The sequence below is a fragment of the Somniosus microcephalus genome, unplaced genomic scaffold (genome assembly GCF_052327205.1).
Source record: "Somniosus microcephalus isolate GS21.2 unplaced genomic scaffold, FLI_Smic_1.0 unresolved_chr1, whole genome shotgun sequence".
Taxonomy (NCBI): Eukaryota; Metazoa; Chordata; class Chondrichthyes; order Squaliformes; family Somniosidae; genus Somniosus; species Somniosus microcephalus.
The window spans coordinates 130,914,878-130,933,716 of record NW_028225179.1 but is presented as its reverse complement, the minus strand read 5'-3'; the positions used below and the strand labels follow the sequence as shown (position 1 = coordinate 130,933,716).

Below are 18,839 nucleotides of genomic sequence, written 5' to 3'. Positions count from 1 at the left end.
GGTTCGTAGTTTTGGCTGCAATGTTTGATTTAACCCTTTATTGCCCAGCTCTTTTTGCGGGCTGTGCACTTCTTGGTTTTTATCTTTCATAGTCCAATATTTTTACTGTTTGGGGGGGAGGAATCGATCCTACAGCAGAGAGACAGAGAGAGAGAGAGGGGGCAGAGAGAGAGAGAGAGAGGGGGCAGAGAGAGAGAGAGAGAGGGGGGCAGAGAGAGAGAGAGAGAGGGGCAGAGAGAGAGAGAGAGAGGGGGCAGAGAGAGAGAACATCGGATCATATCTTCACCCTACACACCCTAATTGACAAACATGTTCACCAAAACAAAAGCAAAATTTTTGCCTGCTTTATAGATTTCCAGAAGGCTTTCGATTCTATTTGGCACGACGGTCTATTCTTAAAACTTATTGAAAGTGGTGTAGGGGGAAAAACATATGATGTAATTAAATTAATGTATACAAACAATAAATGTGCAGTTAAAATTGGAGACAAACAAACAAAATACTTCCCACAGTGGCGTGGCGCAGGGCTCGCCCATCTCACCGACACTCTTTAATATTTGCATAAATGAATTGGCAAAACTACTTGAACAATCTGCAGCACCCGGCCTCGCCCTATATGACTCCAAGGTTAAATTCCTCCTCTATGCAGATGACCTGGTTCTGCTGTCACCAACTAAGGAGGGTCTACAGCAGAACCTGGATCTGCTAGAGTCGTTCTGTCAGACCTGGGCCCTGACAATAAACCCCCAAAAAACCAAAGTTCTTGTGTTTCAGCAAAGATCCAGACATCAGGGACCCAGAATAAATTTCACACTGGGAGCAACTAAAATTGAACAAACTACAAACTACACATACTTAGGCTTAAAAATCAGTTCTACGGGAAATTTTCATCTGGCTGTGAATGAACTGAAAGAGAAAGCAAAAAGGGCTTTCTATGCCATTAAAAAGTCAATCCAAATAGAAATCCCAATTGGCATTTGGCTCAAAATTTTTAAATCAGTAATTGAACCAATTGCACTCTGTGGCAGTGAGGTGTGGGGTCTGCTAACACAACAAGAATTTGCAAAATGGGACACACACCCAATCGAGATCCTACATGCAGAATTCTGTAAAAGTATCCTCCGGACTCGGAGGAAAACTGCAAACAATGCATGCAGGGCAGTACTAGGCCAATATCCATTTCTAATTAATATCCAAAAAAGAGCCATCAAATTTTGGAAACACCTAAAAATGAGCAACCCCCACTGCTATCATTACGAAGCCCTGAAATGCCAAGAGATGATCATAGAGAAGAGTCCCCTCAGTCAACTAGTCCTGGGACTCAGTGAAGTAACTACTAACACTACTAATAATAATCAGCTCCAGGACAGTGACAGCGTAACACAGAGAATCCGACCCAACACAATTGTCACGAAACAAAAGGAAAAATATCTGACCTATTGGACAGAAACAACAAAAACCCAAAACAAACTCGATTGCTATTTGGCCCAAAACAGACAATACACCATGGCTGAATACCTGACCATGGTAAAAGATAGCAAATTGAGAAAAACCTTGACTATGTACAGACTCAGTGAGCATAGCCTGGCCATCGAAAAAGGCAGACACAGGCAGACCTGGCTGCCAAGAGAGGACAGGATATGCTCTCACTGCAGTCAGGGAGTGGTGGAGACAGAGATGCACTTCCTCACAACTTGTGGAAACTATCGGGACATAAGGGGGAATTTCTACCCAAAATTCATAAAAATATGCCCTGAATTCAAAAATTTGAATGACGATCAAAAACTCCCATAGCTATTAGGTGAACAGAGAAATTGTGTAACTTTAGCGGCAAACTATGTTACAGCTTGCCATAAGCAGAGGGACAAACATTAAATATAAGAAAAGATTATATGCACATTATATGTGTGTATATTTATACATACATCTGTTTATATACTGTATGGCTAGATCTGCGTTTACGTGTTCAATCATACATGTTTTTCGGTGCTTTGGCGACATAAGATGTACCTTGTCATCATGCCAATAAAGCAAATTGAATTGAATTGAGAGAGAGAGAGGTAGAGAGAGAGAGAGAGGGGTAGAGAGAGAGAGAGAGAGAGAGGGGTAGAGAGAGAGAGGGGTAGAGAGAGAGAGAGGGGGGTAGAGAGAGAGAAAGAGGCAGAGAGTGAGCGAGAGGGGCAGAGAGTGAGGGGGGGCAGAGAGAGAGAGAGAGAGGGGGCAGAGAGAGAGCGAGAGGGGCAGAGAGAGAGAGCGAGAGGGGCAGAGAGAGCGAGAGGGGCAGAGAGAGAGCGAGAGGGGCAGAGAGAGTGCGCGAGAGGGAGGGCGGGGCAGAGGGAGGGCGGGGCAGAGGGAGGGGCAGAGAGCGAGGGAGGGAGGAGCTGAGAGAGGGGGAGGGGCAGGGCAGGGGCAGAGAGGGGGGGAGGGGCAGAGAGGGGGGAGGGGCAGGGGCAGAGAGGGGGGGAGGGGCAGGGCAGGGGCAGAGAGGGAGGGAGGGGCAGAGAGAGGGAGGGAGGGGCAGAGAGAGGGAGGGAGGGGCAGGGAGGGAGGGAGGGGCAGAGAGGGAGGGAGGAAGGGAGGGGCAGAGAGAGAGAGAGGGAGGGAGGGGCAGAGAGAGGGGGAGGGAGGGGCAGAGAGAGAGGGAGGGAGGGGCAGAGAGAGAGGGAGGGAGGGGCAGAGAGGGGGAGGGAGGGGCAGAGAGGGAGGGAGGGGCAGAGAGAGGGAGGGAGGGGCAGAGAGAGAGGGAGGGAGGGGCAGAGAGAGAGAGAGAGGGGCAGAGAGAGAGAGGGGCAGAGAGAGAGAGGGGCAGAGAGAGGGAGGGGCAGAGAGAGAGGGAAGGAGGGCAGAGAGAGAGGGAGGGAGGGGCAGAGAGAGGGAGAGAGGGGCAGAGAGAGAGGGAGGGAGGGGCAGAGAGAGAGGGAGGGAGGGGCAGAGAGAGGGGCAGAGAGAGGGGGAGGGAGGGGCAGAGAGAGAGGGATGGAGGGGCAGAGAGAGAGGGAGGGAGGGGCAGAGAGGGAGGGAGGGGCAGAGAGAGAGGGAGGGAGGGGCAGAGAGGGAGGGAGGGGCAGAGAGAGAGGGAGGGAGGGGCAGAGAGAGAGAGGGAGGAGGGGGCAGAGAGAGAGGGAGGGAGGGGCAGAGAGAGAGGGAGGGAGGGGCAGAGAGAGGGAGGGAGGGGCAGAGAGAGGGAGGGAGGGGCAGAGAGAGGGGCAGAGAGAGAGGGAGAGGGAGGGGCAGAGAGAGAGGGAGGGAGGGGCAGAGAGAGGGAGGGAGGGGCAGAGAGAGGGAGGGAGGGGCAGAGAGAGAGGGAGGGAGGGGCAGAGAGGGAGGGAGGGGCAGAGAGAGGGAGGGAGGGGCAGAGAGAGGGAGGGAGGGAGGGGCAGAGAGAGGGAGGGGCAGAGAGAGAGGGAGGGAGGGGCAGGGAGGGAGAGAGAAGGGGGGGGAGGGCCAGAGAGCGAGCGAGGGGGAGGGCCAGAGAGCGAGCGAGGGGGGGGGGAGAGGGCCAGAGAGCGAGCGAGGGGGAGGGCCAGAGAGCAGGAGGGGCAGAGAGGGGGAGGGGCAGAGATGGAGCGCGAGGGGTAGAGAGAGAGCGCGCGAGGGCGGCAGCGAGCGAGAAAAAGAGGGAGAGGCACTGAAAAAGAGAGTCACAGAACGAGAGAGAGAGAGAGGGAGGGAGGGGCAGAGAGGGAGGGAGGGGCAGGGAGAGAGGGAGGGGCAGGGAGAGGGAGGGAGGGGCAGAGAGGGAGGGAGGGAGGGGCAGAGAGAGAGGGAGGGAGGGGCAGAGAGAGGGAGGGGCAGAGAGAGAGGGAGGGAGGGGCAGAGAGAGAGGGAGGGAGGGGCAGAGAGAGAGGGAGGGAGGGGCAGAGCGAGAGGGAGGGAGGGGCAGAGCGAGAGGGAGGGAGGGGCAGAGCGAGAGGGAGGGGGGGCAGAGCGAGAGGGAGGGAGGGGCAGAGCGAGAGGGAAGGAGGGGGAGGGGCAGAGAGAGAGGGAGAGGGAGGGGCAGAGAGAGGGAGGGAGGGGTAGAGGGAGGGAGGGGCAGAGAAGGGGAGGGGCAGGGGGCGGAGAGGGGGCGGGGGCGGAGAGAGGGATGGGGCAGGGGCGGAGAGAGAGAGAGGGGGCGGGGCAGAGAGAGGGGGAGGGGCGGAGAGAGAGAGAGAGGGGTGGCGGAGAGAGAGCGAGCGAGGGGGAGGGCCAGAGAGCGAGCGAGGGGGAGGGCCAGAGAGCAGGAGGGGCAGAGAGAGCGAGGGGGAGGGGCAGAGAGGGGGAGGGGCAGAGATGGAGCGCGAGGGGCAGAGAGCGCGCGCGAGGGGGGCAGAGAGAGCGAGAAAAAGAGGGAGAGGCACTGAAAAAGAGAGTCACAGAACGAGAGAGAGAGAGAGAGAGAGGGGCACAGAAAAAGAGAGAGAAAGAAAGACTGAAAGGCAGCGAGAGAGAAAGAGACAAAGGCTGAGAGAGATGTCACTTGGTGTCAGATTGTGTTTGATGATAGCTCCTGTGAAGGACCTTGGGGTGTTGTTTGCCATGTTAAAGGCACTATATAAATGCAAGTTGCTGCTGTTGTCGGATTGAAAGGCTTGGCTTCCGGCATTAGGCAGGGATTGAGCAGATTATCCGCTCCCGGACCAGCATTAACAGGCTTTCCGTCTCATTTCTCAGTGCCGACCACGGTGACCTTGGACGCGGAGACTGCCCACCCCAACCTGATCATCTCAGCCGACCGCACCTCGCTGAGGCTGGTCGACCCGCGGCTGGCCCAGGACGTGTGCAGCAAGGTCAGCCTGGAGCCCTGCGTCCTGGCCTCCGAGGGCTACTCCAGCGGCAGCCACTACTGGGAGGTGGAGGTGGCGGGCGAGAGGTGGGCGCTGGGGGTCACCAGCCGCTCGGCCGTCCGGGAGGGCCGGGTCACCCTGACGCCGCAGCAGGGGAACTGGCCGCTGACCTTCCGCAATGGGACGTACGAGTGCTTCTACCCACTGCACACACTGCCGGCCGCCGGCAAGCCCCAACGCATCGGGGTCTTCCTCAACCTGGAGCGAGGGTACCTGTCGTTCTACGACGCCGAGGACATGTCGCACATCTTCACTGTGCCCAGCAAAAGCACCGAGCAACTCTACCCTTGCTTCGTGCCCCCTGTGTCGGGCAAAGCCATGTCCCTCGCTCGCTCTGACCGCTGTCAGCCGTACTGAGCTCGCCTGCCCGGGGTGGTGGTGGGTGGTGGGCGGGGGGATGGTTTGCCAGCCAGATCCGGCGCGGCTCGAATTCAGGGCAGTGCTGGCAGCTCCTGTTCCCCTGTGGCGGGAGTTGGTCCGTCCCTTCACACGGTGTCTCTGTGGTGAATATCCCCGAGGTCATTTACAGGTTAATTACTGTCGATGGCTTCGAGCTTGCCGAGTGGGAAGTGCTGGTACATTTCTGGCACCAGTGTGGAGTGACGGCTTTCCTTTTCCTGAAATGTAAAGGACACTCTCAAAACTCCGAACTCTCTATCTCTATCCATCTCTCTCTGTTTCTGTATCTGTATCTATCCATCTCTCTCTTTCACTGAATCTCTCGTGCTCTCTCTCTCTCGTGCTCTCTCTCTCTCTCGTGCTCTCTCTCTCTCTCGTGCTCTCTCTCTCTCGTGCTCTCTCTCTCTCGTGCTCTCTCTCTCGTGCTCTCTCTCTCTCGTGCTCTCTCTCTCTCGTGCTATCTCTCTCGTGCTCTCTCTCTCGTGCTCTCTCTCGTGCTCTCTCTCTCTCGTGCTCTCTCTCGTGCGCGCTCTCTCGTGCTCTCTCTCTCTCGTGCTCTCTCTCGTGCTCTCTCTCGTGCTCTCTCTCTCGTGCTCTCTCTCGTGCTCTCTCTCTCTCGTGCTCTCTCTCTCTCGCGCTCTCTCTCTCTCGCGCTCTCTCTCTCTCGCGCTCTCTCTCGCGCTCTCTCTCTCTCGCGCTCTCTCGCGTGCTCTCTCGCGCGCGCTCTCTCTCGCGCTCGCTCTCTCTCTCGCGCTCTCTCGCGCGCTCTCTCTCTCTCCCCCGCGCTCTCTCGCTCCCTCTCTCTGTCTCTCTCTGTCTCTCTCTCTCTCTCTCTCTCTCTGTCTCATGGAAACATAGAAGATAGGAGCAGGAGTAGGCCATTCGGCCCCTCGAGCCTGCTCCGCCATTCAATTAGATCATGGCTGATCATCCAAATTCAGTACCCAGTCCCTGCTTTCTCCCCATATCCCTTGATCCCTTTAGCCTTAAGAAATATATCCAACTCCTCCTTGAATATATTTAATGAATTGGCCTCCACTGCCTTCTGTGGTAGAGAATTCCACAGGTTCACCACTCTCTGGGTGAAGAAATTCCTCCTCATTTCTGTCCTAAATGACCTACCCTTTATCCTTAGACTGTGTCCCCTGGTTCTGGACTCCCCAACCATCGGGAACATCCTTCCTGCATCTAGTCTGTCCAGTCCTGTCAGAATTTTATAAGTTTCAATCAGATCACCTCTCATTCTTCTAAATTCCAGCGAGTACAAGTCCAATCGACCCAATCTCTCCTCATACGTCATTCCTGCCATCCCAGGTATCAGCCTGGTGAACCTTCGCTGCACTACTTCTATGGCAAGAACATCCTCTCTCTGTCTCTCTCTCTCTGTGTCTCTCTCTCTATCTATTTATCTATATGTTTATTTATATATTTATCTATCTATATTGATCATCTGTATTTATCTCTGGTTAGCAATCTGTTTCGATCTAACTGTCTATTTGTATCTGTCTCTCGATCTCTATCAGTGTCTTTTTATTTAATCTGTATCTGTCTATCCATCTATTTATCTATCTGTGTCTCTCCATCTCTCTAGCCATTTGTACCTCTCTCTATCTTTCTATTTATATCTATCTCTGTCTCTATCTTCCTATCTGTTGGACCTATTTCCCTTAGCAGAGGGGTCAAAAACCAGGGGGCACAGATTTAAAGTAATTGGTGGAAGGTTTAGAGGGGATTTGAGGGGAAATTTCTTCACCCAGAGGGTTGTGGGGGTCTGGAACTCACTGCCTGAAAAGGTGGTAGAGGCAGGAACCCTAACCACATTTAAAAATGTAGGAAGTCACACAACACCAAGTTATAGTCCAACAGCTTTATTTGAGATCACAAGCTTTCGGAGCGCTGCTCCTTTGTCAGGTGAAGTGGAGAGAAGCATGGCTTCTTTAACGTGGTTAGGGTGGAAGCTGGAGAAGTGGAGCATCGTGAGGTTGTCCGTGGGTGACCCCAGCATCTGCAACATTTGACCCCTTGTGACCCCACCTCATTGTTCTTCAATGTAATGTTTTCCTGACTGACCTGTTTGGACACCATTCACACCTTTGATTGCTGTGATTATCTCTCTGCTGAGGTGTGATAAAGGGCAGTTAGAAAGATTACCTGTAATCATCTGACGGTTTTCTCTGACTATATATGCTGTGCCTGTATGCTTCTCTGCACTTCACCTGACAAAGGAGCAGCGCCCCGAAAGCTTGTGATCTCAAATAAAGCTGTTGGACTATAACTTGGTGTTGTGTGACTTCTTACATTTGTCCACCCCAGTCCAACACCGGCATCTCCACATCATCACATTTAAAAAGTACTTGGATGTGCACTTGGGATGCTCTAACCTGTACGGCTACAGACCAAGAGCTGGGAAGTGGGATTAGGCTGGATAGCTCTTCGTTGGCTGGCGCGGACACAATGGGCCGAAATGGCCTCCTTCTGTGCTGTAACTTTGTATGATCCTATGCTGTGTCTTTCGACTGTATTCATCTCTGTATCTGAAACTGTATCTTTCGAGTATATTTATCTACCTGTACACCTCTCTCTATCCATCTCTTGTCTTTCTATCTGTGCCTGTCCATCTCTGTGTCTGTCTTTTTCTCTCTATATAATAAATATGTTACAAGCCTTGCGCACAACACGCACCATTACTCACTTCCTGTGACGCATTTCTTTTTCTAGCTTCCTCTTTGATTCTTTTTGTGATTAACTCAAACTTGTGTCCTCTTGTAACTGTTACGGTTTCTGCTGACTGCCAGCTAAACCACTCCAAATGGCAGGAAGCAGCAAAATCAATTTGTGAGTCCTCCCCTCCACCCTCCCCCTCCCCCATCTCACACTTCCCTCCCCGTACTGGGAAAAGTTTGCATACAGTTTACCTCGTGAATGAAATGTGTAATGGTACTTTTAGATTTAAACGTCTTTAATCACTTTAACGCCCGCCCTATATATTAACGCTCCGCACTCTACGGAAATTATTGGGGAAAAGTTTGCATACGGTTTACCTCACGAATGAGAATTGTACAACTGAACCTGTTGATTATTAAATAAAGATGGTAGAGATTAAAGTTTGGCTCCAGGGGCTTTCATTTAAATGGCTTTTATTTAAGGTGTCTGCCGTGGCTCAGTGGGCAGCACTGTTGCCTCCGAGTCAGAAGGTCGTAGCTTCGAGCCCCACTCCAGAGACTTGAGCACATAATCTAGGCCGACACGCCAGTGCAGTGCTGAGGGAGTGCTGCGCTGTCGGAGGTGCCGTCGTTCAGATGAGACTTTCAACTGAGGCCCCGTTTGCGCTCTCAGGTGGATGTGAGAGATCCCATGGCACTATTTCGAAGAGCAGGGGGAGTTCTCCCCAGTGTCCTGGGCCAATATTTATCCCTCAACCATCCATCACCTGAAAAAAAAATTATCCGGTTATTATCTCATTGGTGTTTGCGGACGCTTGCTGTGTGTAATTTGGTTTCCTACATTACAACAGTGACTACACTCTCTAAAAGAACTTAATTGACTGTAAAGCGCTTTGGGGCAACCCGCAGCTGTGAGAGGCGCTATAGAAATGCAAGTCTTCTTTCTCTTAAATGTCAGCGTGATTCAGTTAGTAACATTTTTACCTCCGGGTCACAAAGCTGTTCTTCAAACTATGTCAGGACTTGAACACATAATCTAGGCTGACACCCCAATGCAGCACGGAGGGAGTGCTGCTTTGTTAGAGGTGCCACATTTCAGATGAGACATTAAACCGAGGCCCCGACTGCCTCTGTGGATGTTAATGAATCCCATAACACTACTGGTAGAAGAGCAGAGCGTTCTCCTGGTGTCCTGGACAACAGCTATCCCTCAACCATCACCATCAAAGAACAGATTGTCTGTGGGATCTTGCATTGAAGTACTTCACTGCCTTTGAAGTGCCGAGGGAAGTTTCTGGGACCAAGATGGAGGCTACATAATTGCAAGTTTTCCTATCTATAATTGAGGAGCTGGAACGCTTGGAGCAGATTTCTGCTAATGCGAGTGTCCTGTGCTGATCCGCCTTGCTCCGACCGCTCTCTGGAACAGAGCCGGAGAGGGAGGGACCCAGGTGAGGCCAGGTGGAGATCTCCAACCAGAGGGGGGGTCCATGAAGAGCAGCAGAGAGGCCCAGAGACAATGCAAGAGAGTGACCCTGAGAGATAGAGAACCAGAGACAGAGCAAGAGAGAGTGACCCTGAGAGAGAGAGATTATGAGAGTCAGAGACATAACGGCACAGAAGGAGGCCATTCGGCCCATCGAGTCCTTGCCGGCGCTCTGTAGAGCAATCCAGTCAGTCCCATTCTCCCACTCTATCCCCGTAGTCCTGCATGTTTATTTCCCTCAACTGCCTATCCAGTCTCCCCTTGAAAACATTGAGTGTCTCCGCTTCCAACACTTCCGTCGGCAGCAAGTTCCAGGTCCTCACCACTTGCTGTGTAAAAAAGTTCTTCTCACATACCCACCTGTATCTCTTACCCAAAACCTTAAATCTGTGTCCCATAGTCCTTGTACCATCAACTAGCGGGAACAGCCTTTCCCCGTCTAGCCTATCCAAACCTGTCATAATCTTGTACACCTCTATCAAATCACCCCTCAAACTCCTTTGCTCTAGTGAAAACAAATCCAGCTTCTCCACCTGTCCTTGTAGCTAAGATCCCCCATCCCTGGAACCATTCTGATAAATCTCCTCTGCACCCTCTCAAGGGCCTTCACATCCTTCCTGAAGTGTGGTGACCAGAACTGGATGCAATATTCCAGTTGTGGCCCAACCAGCACTTTATAAAGGTTCAGCATAACTTCTCTACTTTTGTACTCAATAACTTCTGAAGCCCAAGATCCCATATGCTTTGTTAACCACTCTCTCACTGTGTCCTGCCACCTTCAGGGACCTATGCACATTAACTCCCAGGTCCCTCTGTCCCTGCACACTCTTTAAAACTGTGCCATTAAGTGTATATTAGTTCACCCTGTTCCTTCTGCCAAAATGCATCACCTCACATTTCTCTGTATTAAATTCCATCTGCCACTTGTCTGCCCACTCTGCTAGCCTTTCTATGTCCTGTTGCAGTCGATTGATATCATCATCACTGTTTGCCACAGCCCCAGGTTTGGTGTCATCGGCAAATTTAGAAATTCTACTCTGTATTCCAATATCCAGGTCATTGATATATATTAAATAAAATAGTGCCCCCAGCACTGACCCTAGGGGAACACCACTGTCTACCATCCTCCAGTCTGAAAAACAACTATTTACCACAACTCACTGTTTTCTGTCCTTAAGCCAAATCCTTATCCAAGCTGCCACTGACCCAGCTATTCCATGAGCCTCAATTTTGTTAACCAGCCTTCTATGTCTATTATCTATGTCTATACTCTCTCTCTGTCTATTCTCTCTCTCTCTATCTGTCTATTTTCTCTATCAGTCTATTCTCTCTCTCTCTATCTGTCTATTCCCTCTCTCTATCTGTCTATTCCCTCTCTCTATCTGTCTATTCCCTCTATCTGTCTATTCCCTCTCTCTATCTGTCTATTCCCTCTCTCTATCTGTCTATTCTCTCTCTATCTGTCTATTCCCTCTCTCTATCTGTCTCTTCCCTCTCTATCTGTCTATTCCCTCTCTATCTGACTATTCCCTCTCTCTATCTGTCTATTCCCTCTATCTGTCTATTCCCCCTCTCTCTATCTGTCCATTCTCTCTCTCTCTGTCCATTCTCTCTCTCTCTCTGTCCATTCTCTCTCTCTCTGTCCATTCTCTCTCTCTCTCTCTCTGTCCATTCTCTCTATCTGTCTATTCTCTCTCTGTCTATTCCCTCTCTCTCTCTGTCTATTTCCTCTCTATCTGTCTATTCCCTCTCTCTATCTGTGTATTCCCCCTCTCTATCTGTGTATTCCCTCTGTCTCTCTCTCTCTCTCTCTCTGTCTATTCTCTATCTGTCTATTCTCTATCTGTCTATTCTCTCTCTGTCTATTCTCTCTCTGTCTATTCTCTCTCTGTCTATTCTCTCTCTGTCTATTCCCTCTCTCTGTCTATTCCCTCTCTCTGTCTATTCCCTCTCTATCTGTCTATTCCCTCTCTCTATCTGTGTAATCCTCCTCTCTCTCTATCTGTGTATTCCCTCTGTCTATTCTCTCTCTCTCTCTCTCTGTCTATTCTGTCTATTCTCTATCTGTCTATTCTCTATCTGTCTATTCTCTCGCTCTCTGTCTATTCTCTCTCTCTCTCTCTGTCTATTCTCTCTCTATCTGTCTATTCACTATCTGTCTATTCTCTCTCTATTCTCTCTCTATCTGTCTATTCTCTCTCTCTGTCTATTCTCTCGCTCTCTCTGTCTATTCTCTCTCTCTCTCTGTTCCGTCTCTCTCTGTCTGTTCCCTCTCTGTTCCCTCTCTCTCTATCTGTGTATTCCAATTCCAATTTCCAATTCAAATGCTTTATTGGCATGAAAGTTTACAGAGAACCATATTGCCAAAGCTTGCATAGCAAAAAGGTACAGTTTTCCAACATTCTGTAGGTGTCAATCGATTTGACATTTGTTGGGTGCATACAATATTACTTTTAAACAATATTAATTTTAAACGGTCTTTGTACTTCATTTGGTACGTTCAATATTAATTTTAAACAGTCTTAATTTTAAACAGTCCTCTCTGTGTATTCCCTCTCTATCTGTCTATTCTCTCCCTCTCTCTGTCTATTCTCTCTCTGTCTACTCTCTCTCTCTCTCTGTCTATTCCGTGTCTCTCTCTCTCTGTCTATTCTCTCTCTCTCTGTCTATTCTCTCTCTGTCTATTCTCTCCCTCTCTCTGTCTATTCTCTCTCTGTCTCTCTCTCTCTCTCTGTCTATTCCGTGTCTCTCTCTCTCTCTGTCTATTCTCTCGCTCTCTGTCTATTCCAATTCCAATTCCAATTCAAATGCTTTATTGGCATGAAAGTTTACAGAGAACCATATTGCCAAAGCTTACATAGCAAAAAGGTACAGTTTTCCAACATTCTGTAGGTGTCAATCGATTTGACATTTGTTGGGTACATACAATATTACTTTTAAACAATATTAATTTTAAACAGTCTTTGTACTTCATTTGGTACGTTCAATATTAATTTTAAACAGTCTTAATTTTAAACAGTCCTCAGGTTGTGACATGTTGTTACATATTTGGCCCCAAGGTATGGTCTGTCTCCTTCTCCCAGGACTAATCTCAATTTTGACAGGTCATCCAATTCCTTGAAATCTGGGGTTGTTTGGCTTAGCTTGTTGAATAATATGTTTCTTGATGTGTTGAATTTTTCGCATTTTAGGAGGAAATGCATTTCTGTTTCAACCTCGCCGGCCAGACATTGATCGCATATTCTATTCTCTCTAGGCTGCCAGGATTTCTTGTATCTGCCCTTTTCAATTTCCAGTTGGTGGTCGCTTAGTCTGTACCTGGTGAGGGTCTGTCTCTGTTTTGTGTCTCTGATGGTCGTGAGGTAGTCTGCCAGTTTATAGTCTCTTTTTAGGGCCCGGTAACATTCTAATCTGCTTTGGCTTTCGGTTATTTTGTTCCAATGTTCCAGGTAGGTTTCTTTGCGTTGTTTAATGATTTGGTTCACTCGGATTGGTGTTTGGACGGCTGTGTTGGTCTGGGGCTGGTCAGTGTCCAGCTGAGTACTTAGTTTCAGTAGCAGCTGACTCAGGGGACTCTTTTCTGGGTTTAGCTCTTGGGTCTGAAAGGCTTTGAAATGAAGGGTGTCTGGGGAGCTAGATTTGAGGTGATTTAGGAAGTTTAGTGCTCGTTTTTGGATGTTTATTATCAGTGGGTATCTGCCTAGTTCGGCTCTGCATGCATTTGTTGGCGTTTTTCTTTGGATGCGAAGGATGCTTCGGCAGAATTCTACATGTAGGGCTTCTATTGTGTGTTTTTCCCATTTAGTGTAGCTTTGGTGATTTAGCGGGCCCCATACTTCACTACCGTACAGTGCAATGGGCAGGATTATGCTGTCAAATATTTTGAGCCAGATTTTGATTGGGATTTGGATGTTGTAGAATTTTCTTTTTATTGCATATAGGGCTCTTCGGGCTTTTTCTTTTTGTGCATTCACTGCTATGTTGAAGCTCCCTGATGCTGTAATAGTTAGACCAAGGTAGGTGTAGCTCATAGTGTGTCCTATAGTGGTATCACTGAGGGTAAACTGGTATTTGTTTTCCTGACATCTGGGCCTTTTTTGAAAAATCATGATGTTGGTTTTCTTTAGATTTACTGTTAGAGCCCAATTTTGGCAGTATTTGTCGAGTAGGTCTAGTTGTTGCTGTAATCCCTGTTCTGTGGGAGACAGCAGAACCAGGTCGTCCGCATAGAACAGGGATTTCACTTCTCCATCCAGGAGACGGAGACCTGGTGACTCGCTTTGCTCCAGCATGTCTGCTAATTCATTTATGTATATGTTGAACAGGGTCGGGCTCAAATTGCAGCCCTGCCGGACGCCTCTTCTCTGGGTGAAGAAATCGGTGCGTTTGTCTCCAATTTTGACCCCGCATTTGTTTTTCAGATACATTGATTTAATAAGGTCATAGACTTTGCCCCCTATTCCACACTGAAGAAGTTTATAATAGAGCCCTTCATGCCATATAGAGTCAAAGGCTTTCTTGAAGTCGATGAAACAGGCGAATATTTTCCCATTTTTTGTTTGGTGTATATGTGTATTCCCTCTCTCCCTATCTGTCTATCCCTCGCTCTAGCTGTCTATTCCCTCTCTCTAGCTGTCTATTTTCTCTCTCTAGCTGTCTATTTTCTCTCTCTAGCTGTCTATTGCCTCTCTCTAGCTGTCTATTCCCTCTCTCTAGCTGTCTATTCCCTCTCTCTAGCTGTCTATTCCCTCTCTCTAGCTGTCTATTCCCTCTCTCTAGCTGTCTATTCCCCCTCTCTCTCTGTCTATTCCCCCTCTCTCTCTGTCTATTCCCTCTCTATCTGTCTATTCTCTCTCTAGCTGTCTATTCTCTCTCTCTCTCTCTGTCTATTCTCTCTCTCTAGCTGTCTGTTCTCTCTCTCTAGCTGTCTATTCCCTCTCTCTAGCTGTCTATTCCCTCTCTCCAGCTGTCTATTCCCTCTCCCTATCTGTCTATTCTCTCTCTCTATTCTATATCTGTCTGTCCTCTCTATCTATCTGTCTATTTAATCTCTCTCTGTCTATTCTCTCTCTCTATCTGTCTATTTTCCCTCTCTCTGTCTATTCTCTCTCTGTCTATTCAATTCAATTCAATTCAAATGCTTTATTGGCATGAAAGTTTACAGAGAACCATATTGCCAAAGCTTACATATCAAAAAGGTACATTTTCAAACATTCTGTAGGTGTCAATCGATTTGATATTTGTTGGGTACATACAATATTACTTTTAAACAATATTAATTTTAAACAGTCTTTGTACTTCATTTGGTACGTTCAATATTAATTTGGTACGTTCAATATTAATTTTAAACAGTCTTAATTTTAAACAGTCCTCAGGTTGTGACATGTTGTTACATATTTGGCCCCAAGGTATGGTCTGTCTCCTTCTCCTAGGACTAATCTCAATTTTGACAGGTCATCCAATTCTCTCTCTCTGTCTATTCTCTCTCTCTCTCTGTCTATTCTCGCTCTCTCTGTCTATTCTCGCTCTCTCTGTCTATTCTCGCTCTCTCTGTCTATTCTCGCTCTCTCTGTCTATTCTCGCTCTCTCTGTCTATTCTCGCTCTCTCTGTCTATTCTCGCTCTCTCTGTCTTTTCTCGCTCTCTGTCTTTTCTCGCTCTCTCTGTCTTTTCTCGCTCTCTATCTGTCTATTCCCTCTATCTATCTGTCTATTCCCTCTCTCTCTATCTGTCTATTCCCTCTCTCTCTATCTGTCTATTCCCTCACTATCTGTCTATTCCCCCTCTCTCTCTCTGTCTATTCTCTCTATCTGTCTATTCCCTCTCTCTCTATCTGTCTATTCCCTCTATCTGTCTATTCCCTCTCTCTATCTGTCTATTCCCTCTCTCTATTCTCTCTCTATCTGTCTATTCTCTCACTCTCTGTCTGTTCCTTCTCTCTCTCCAATTCCAATTCCAATTCCAATTAAAATGCTTTATTGGCATGAAAGTTTACAGAGAACCATATTGCCAAAGCTTACATAGCAAAAAGGTACAGTTTTCCAACATTCTGTAGGTGTCAATCGATTTGACATTTGTTGGGTACATACAATATTACTTTTAAACAATATTAATTTTAAACAGTCTTTGTACTTCATTTGGTACGTTCAATATTAATTTTAAACAGTCTTAATTTTAAACAGTCCTCAGGTTGTGACATGTTGTTACATATTTGGCCCCAAGGTATGGTCTGTCTCCTTCTCCTAGGACTAATCTCAATTTTGACAGATCATCCAATTCCTTGAAATCTGGGGTTGTTTGGCTTAGCTTGTTGAATAATATGTTTCTTGATGTGTTGAATTTTTCGCATTTTAGGAGGAAATGCATTTCTGTTTCAACCTCGCCAGCCAGACATTGATCGCATATTCTATTCTCTCTAGGCTGCCAGGATTTCTTGTATCTGCCTTTTTCAATTTCCAGTTGGTGGTCGCTTAGTCTGTACCTGGTGAGGGTCTGTCTCTGTTTTGTGTCTCTGATGGTCGTGAGGTAGTCTGCCAGTTTATATTCTCTTTTTAGGGCCCGGTAACATTCTAATCTGCTTTGGCTTTCGGTTATTTTGTTCCAATGTTCCAGGTAGGTTTCTTTGCATTTTTTAATGATTTGGTTCACTCGGATTGGTGTTTGGGCGGCTGTGTTGGTCTGGGGCTGGTCAGGGTCCGGCTGAGTACTTAGTTTCCGTAGCAGCTGACTCAGGGGACTCTTTTCTGGGTTTAGCTCTTGGGTCTGAAAGGCTTTGAAATGAAGGGTGTCTGGGGAGCTAGATTTGAGGTGATTTAGGAAGTTTAGTGCTCGTTTTTGGATGTTTATTATCAGTGGGTATCTGCCTAGTTCGGCTCTGCATGCATTTGTTGGCGTTTTCCTTTGGGTGCGAAGGATGCTTCGGCAGAATTCTGCATGTAGGGCTTCTATTGTATGTTTTTCCCATTTAGTGTAGCTTTGGTGATTTAGCGGGCCCCATACTTCACTACCGTACAGTGCAATGGGCAGGATTATGCTGTCAAATATTTTGAGCCAGATTTTGATTGGGATTTGGATGTTGTAGAATTTTCTTTTTATTGCATATAGGGCTCTTCGGGCTTTTTCTTTTAGTGCATTCACTGCTATGCTGAAGCTCCCTGATGCTGTAATAGTTAGACCAAGGTAGGTGTAGCTCATAGTGTGTCCTATAGTGGTATCACTGAGGGTAAACTGGTATTTGTTTTCCTGACATCTGGGCCTTTTTTGAAAAATCATGATGTTGGTTTTCTTTAGATTTACTGTTAGAGCCCAATTTTGGCAGTATTTGTCGAGTAGGTCTAGTTGTTGCTGTAATCCCTGTTCTGTGGGAGACAGCAGAACCAGGTCGTCCGCATAGAACAGGGATTTCACTTCTCCATCTAGGAGACGGAGACCTGGTGACTCGCTTTGCTCCAGCATGTCTGCTAATTCATCTCTCTCTCTCTCTCTCTCTCTCTCTCTTCCTTCTCTCTCTATCTGCCTGTTCCTTCTCTCTCTATCTGTCTGTTCCTTCTCTCTCTATCTGTCTGTTCCTTCACTCTCTCTCTCTGTCTATTCTCCCTGTCTGTCTATTCTCTCTCTTTCTGTCTATTCTCTCTCTCTCTGTCTATTCTCTCTATCTGTCTGTTCTCTCTCTCTGTCTATTCTCTCTCTCTCTCTGTCTATTCTCTCTCTCTCTCTGTCTATTCTCTCTCTCTCTCTGTCTATTCTCTCTCTCTCTCTATTCTCTCTCTCTCTCTATTCTCTCTCTCTCTGTCTGTTCCTTCTCTCTCTCTCTGTCTGTTCCTTCTCTCTCTCTGTCTATTCCCTCTCTCTCTGTCTATTCCCTCTCTCTCTGTCTATTCCCTCTCTCTCTATTCTCTCTCTCTATCTGTCTATTCTCTCTCTCTATCTGTCTATTCTCTCTCTCTATCTGTCTATTCTCTTTCTCTATCTGTCTATTATCTTTCTCTCTGTCTATTCTCCCTCTATCTCTCTATTCTCTCTCTCTCTATCTGTGTATTCCCCCTCTCGCTATCTGTCTATTCCCCCTCTCGCTATCTGTCTATTCCCCCTCTCGCTATCTGTCTATTCCCCCTCTCGCTATCTGTCTATTCCCCCTCTTGCCATCTGTCTATTCCCCGTCTCGCTATCTGTCTATTCCCTCTCTCGCTATCTGTCTATTCCCTCTCTCGCTATCTGTCTATTCCCTCTCTCGCTATCTGTCTATTCCCTCTCTCGCTATCTGTCTATTCCCTCTCTCGCTATCTGTCTATTCCCTCTCTCTATCTGTCTATTCCCTCTCTCTCTATCTCTCTGTTCTCTCGGAGCAGGTCGCGTTCCTTGCAGGGCAGCGCGCCCTCGGGTGTTTCGCCTGGCAACAGAAGAAGCAGCAGGTGGCCCGATCGCGGGGCTCCGCTGCCGCAGCCGGTCCCGGGGGTGGCGGTCCCGATCGATTCCGGGACACCAACGCTGTGGTAGGTCCCAGGGGCGGTGGTGCGAGGGGTATTGCGGCCGGAGTTGGGCCCGAGTCCCAGGGTCGCGCAGCACTGTACCTGGAGTACGCCTCGAGGTCCCGATGGGCCACTTCCAAGGAGCGAGCGAGGATAGCAGCTGTTTTCAGGTCGAGGTCCTTTGATTCCAGCAGTCTTTGCCGTGAGTAGTCTGACCGAAGGCCTTTCACGAAGGCATCGCGGATATTTCCATCGGTATATTCTGCAGCTGTTACGGCTTTAAAGTCACAGTCCCTGCCGAGTATTTGCAGCGCCCGTAAGAAATCATCAACCGACTCTCCTGGCTGTTGCGAGCGGGATCTTAGGAGATGCCTGGCGTACATTGAGTTTACTGGGCTCCGGTACTGCTCTTTTAGCAGGTCGAGGGCCTCCTCGTATCTAGCAATGTCCCGGATGCGTGCAAATACTTTAGGGCTCACCTGGGCGGTCAGAACTCTTAGTTTAGCTTCCGAGGGCACGCCGGAGGCTGCCAGGTAGGATTCAAAACAGCTCAGCCAGTGATCGAAGTCTAGGGCTGAATTCGCAGCCTGTGGGTTTAGATCCAGGTACGGCGGTCGGAGGACTCGCAGCCAGGTCGGTTGTAGCTGGCCGTTTGGCTGTGGCTGTTGTGGTTGGTCGTTTGGATCCATTTCAAAATTTAGCCAATAAAATTGATATACCTATCAATTCATTCCATGAAAAGCGACGAGTTAAGATTGTAACTATAGGTTTTTATTGGCTAAATAACAGAGCCCACCCTCATGGGTGGTCGGTTCCAACAAGGAGGAATACCAGCCAGTCGATCACCTTTATACCTGGGCAAGCAGGCGGAGCCATGGGCGGAGTCAGCTGAGGTCAGCCCAGGTATAACAGCATGGCAAGAGGTAACCTTGTGTAGTGATACAACAGTGTAAACAGTGATAACCATAGTGTAACGATATAAACAGTGATAACCATAG

At 48.3% G+C, this 18,839-nt stretch overlaps 2 protein-coding genes across 2 annotated transcripts in view; one reads left to right on the top strand and one right to left on the bottom strand.

Annotated features, from left to right (window-relative positions):
- LOC147095853 (E3 ubiquitin-protein ligase TRIM39-like) overlaps positions 1-7,948 on the top strand; it is a 41,678-nt gene extending 33,730 nt beyond the window's left edge. The window contains exon 6 of the mRNA XM_085974853.1: positions 4,654-7,948. Within this exon, the coding sequence (XP_085830979.1) occupies positions 4,654-5,183 (530 nt within the window). The 3' untranslated portion in view covers positions 5,184-7,948. The remainder of the gene's footprint in view (positions 1-4,653) is intronic.
- A 374-nt stretch (positions 7,949-8,322) lies between these two features.
- Positions 8,323-18,569, bottom strand: LOC147095852 (uncharacterized). The gene is made up of 2 exons (XM_085974854.1): positions 17,944-18,569; positions 8,323-8,655 (listed from the first exon to the last, which is right to left on the bottom strand). Exons 1-2 carry the CDS (start codon positions 18,528-18,530, stop codon positions 8,652-8,654), a joined length of 591 nt encoding a protein of 196 aa, XP_085830980.1. The 5' UTR covers positions 18,531-18,569; the 3' UTR covers positions 8,323-8,651.
- Between the last annotated feature and the right edge of the window lie 270 nt (positions 18,570-18,839).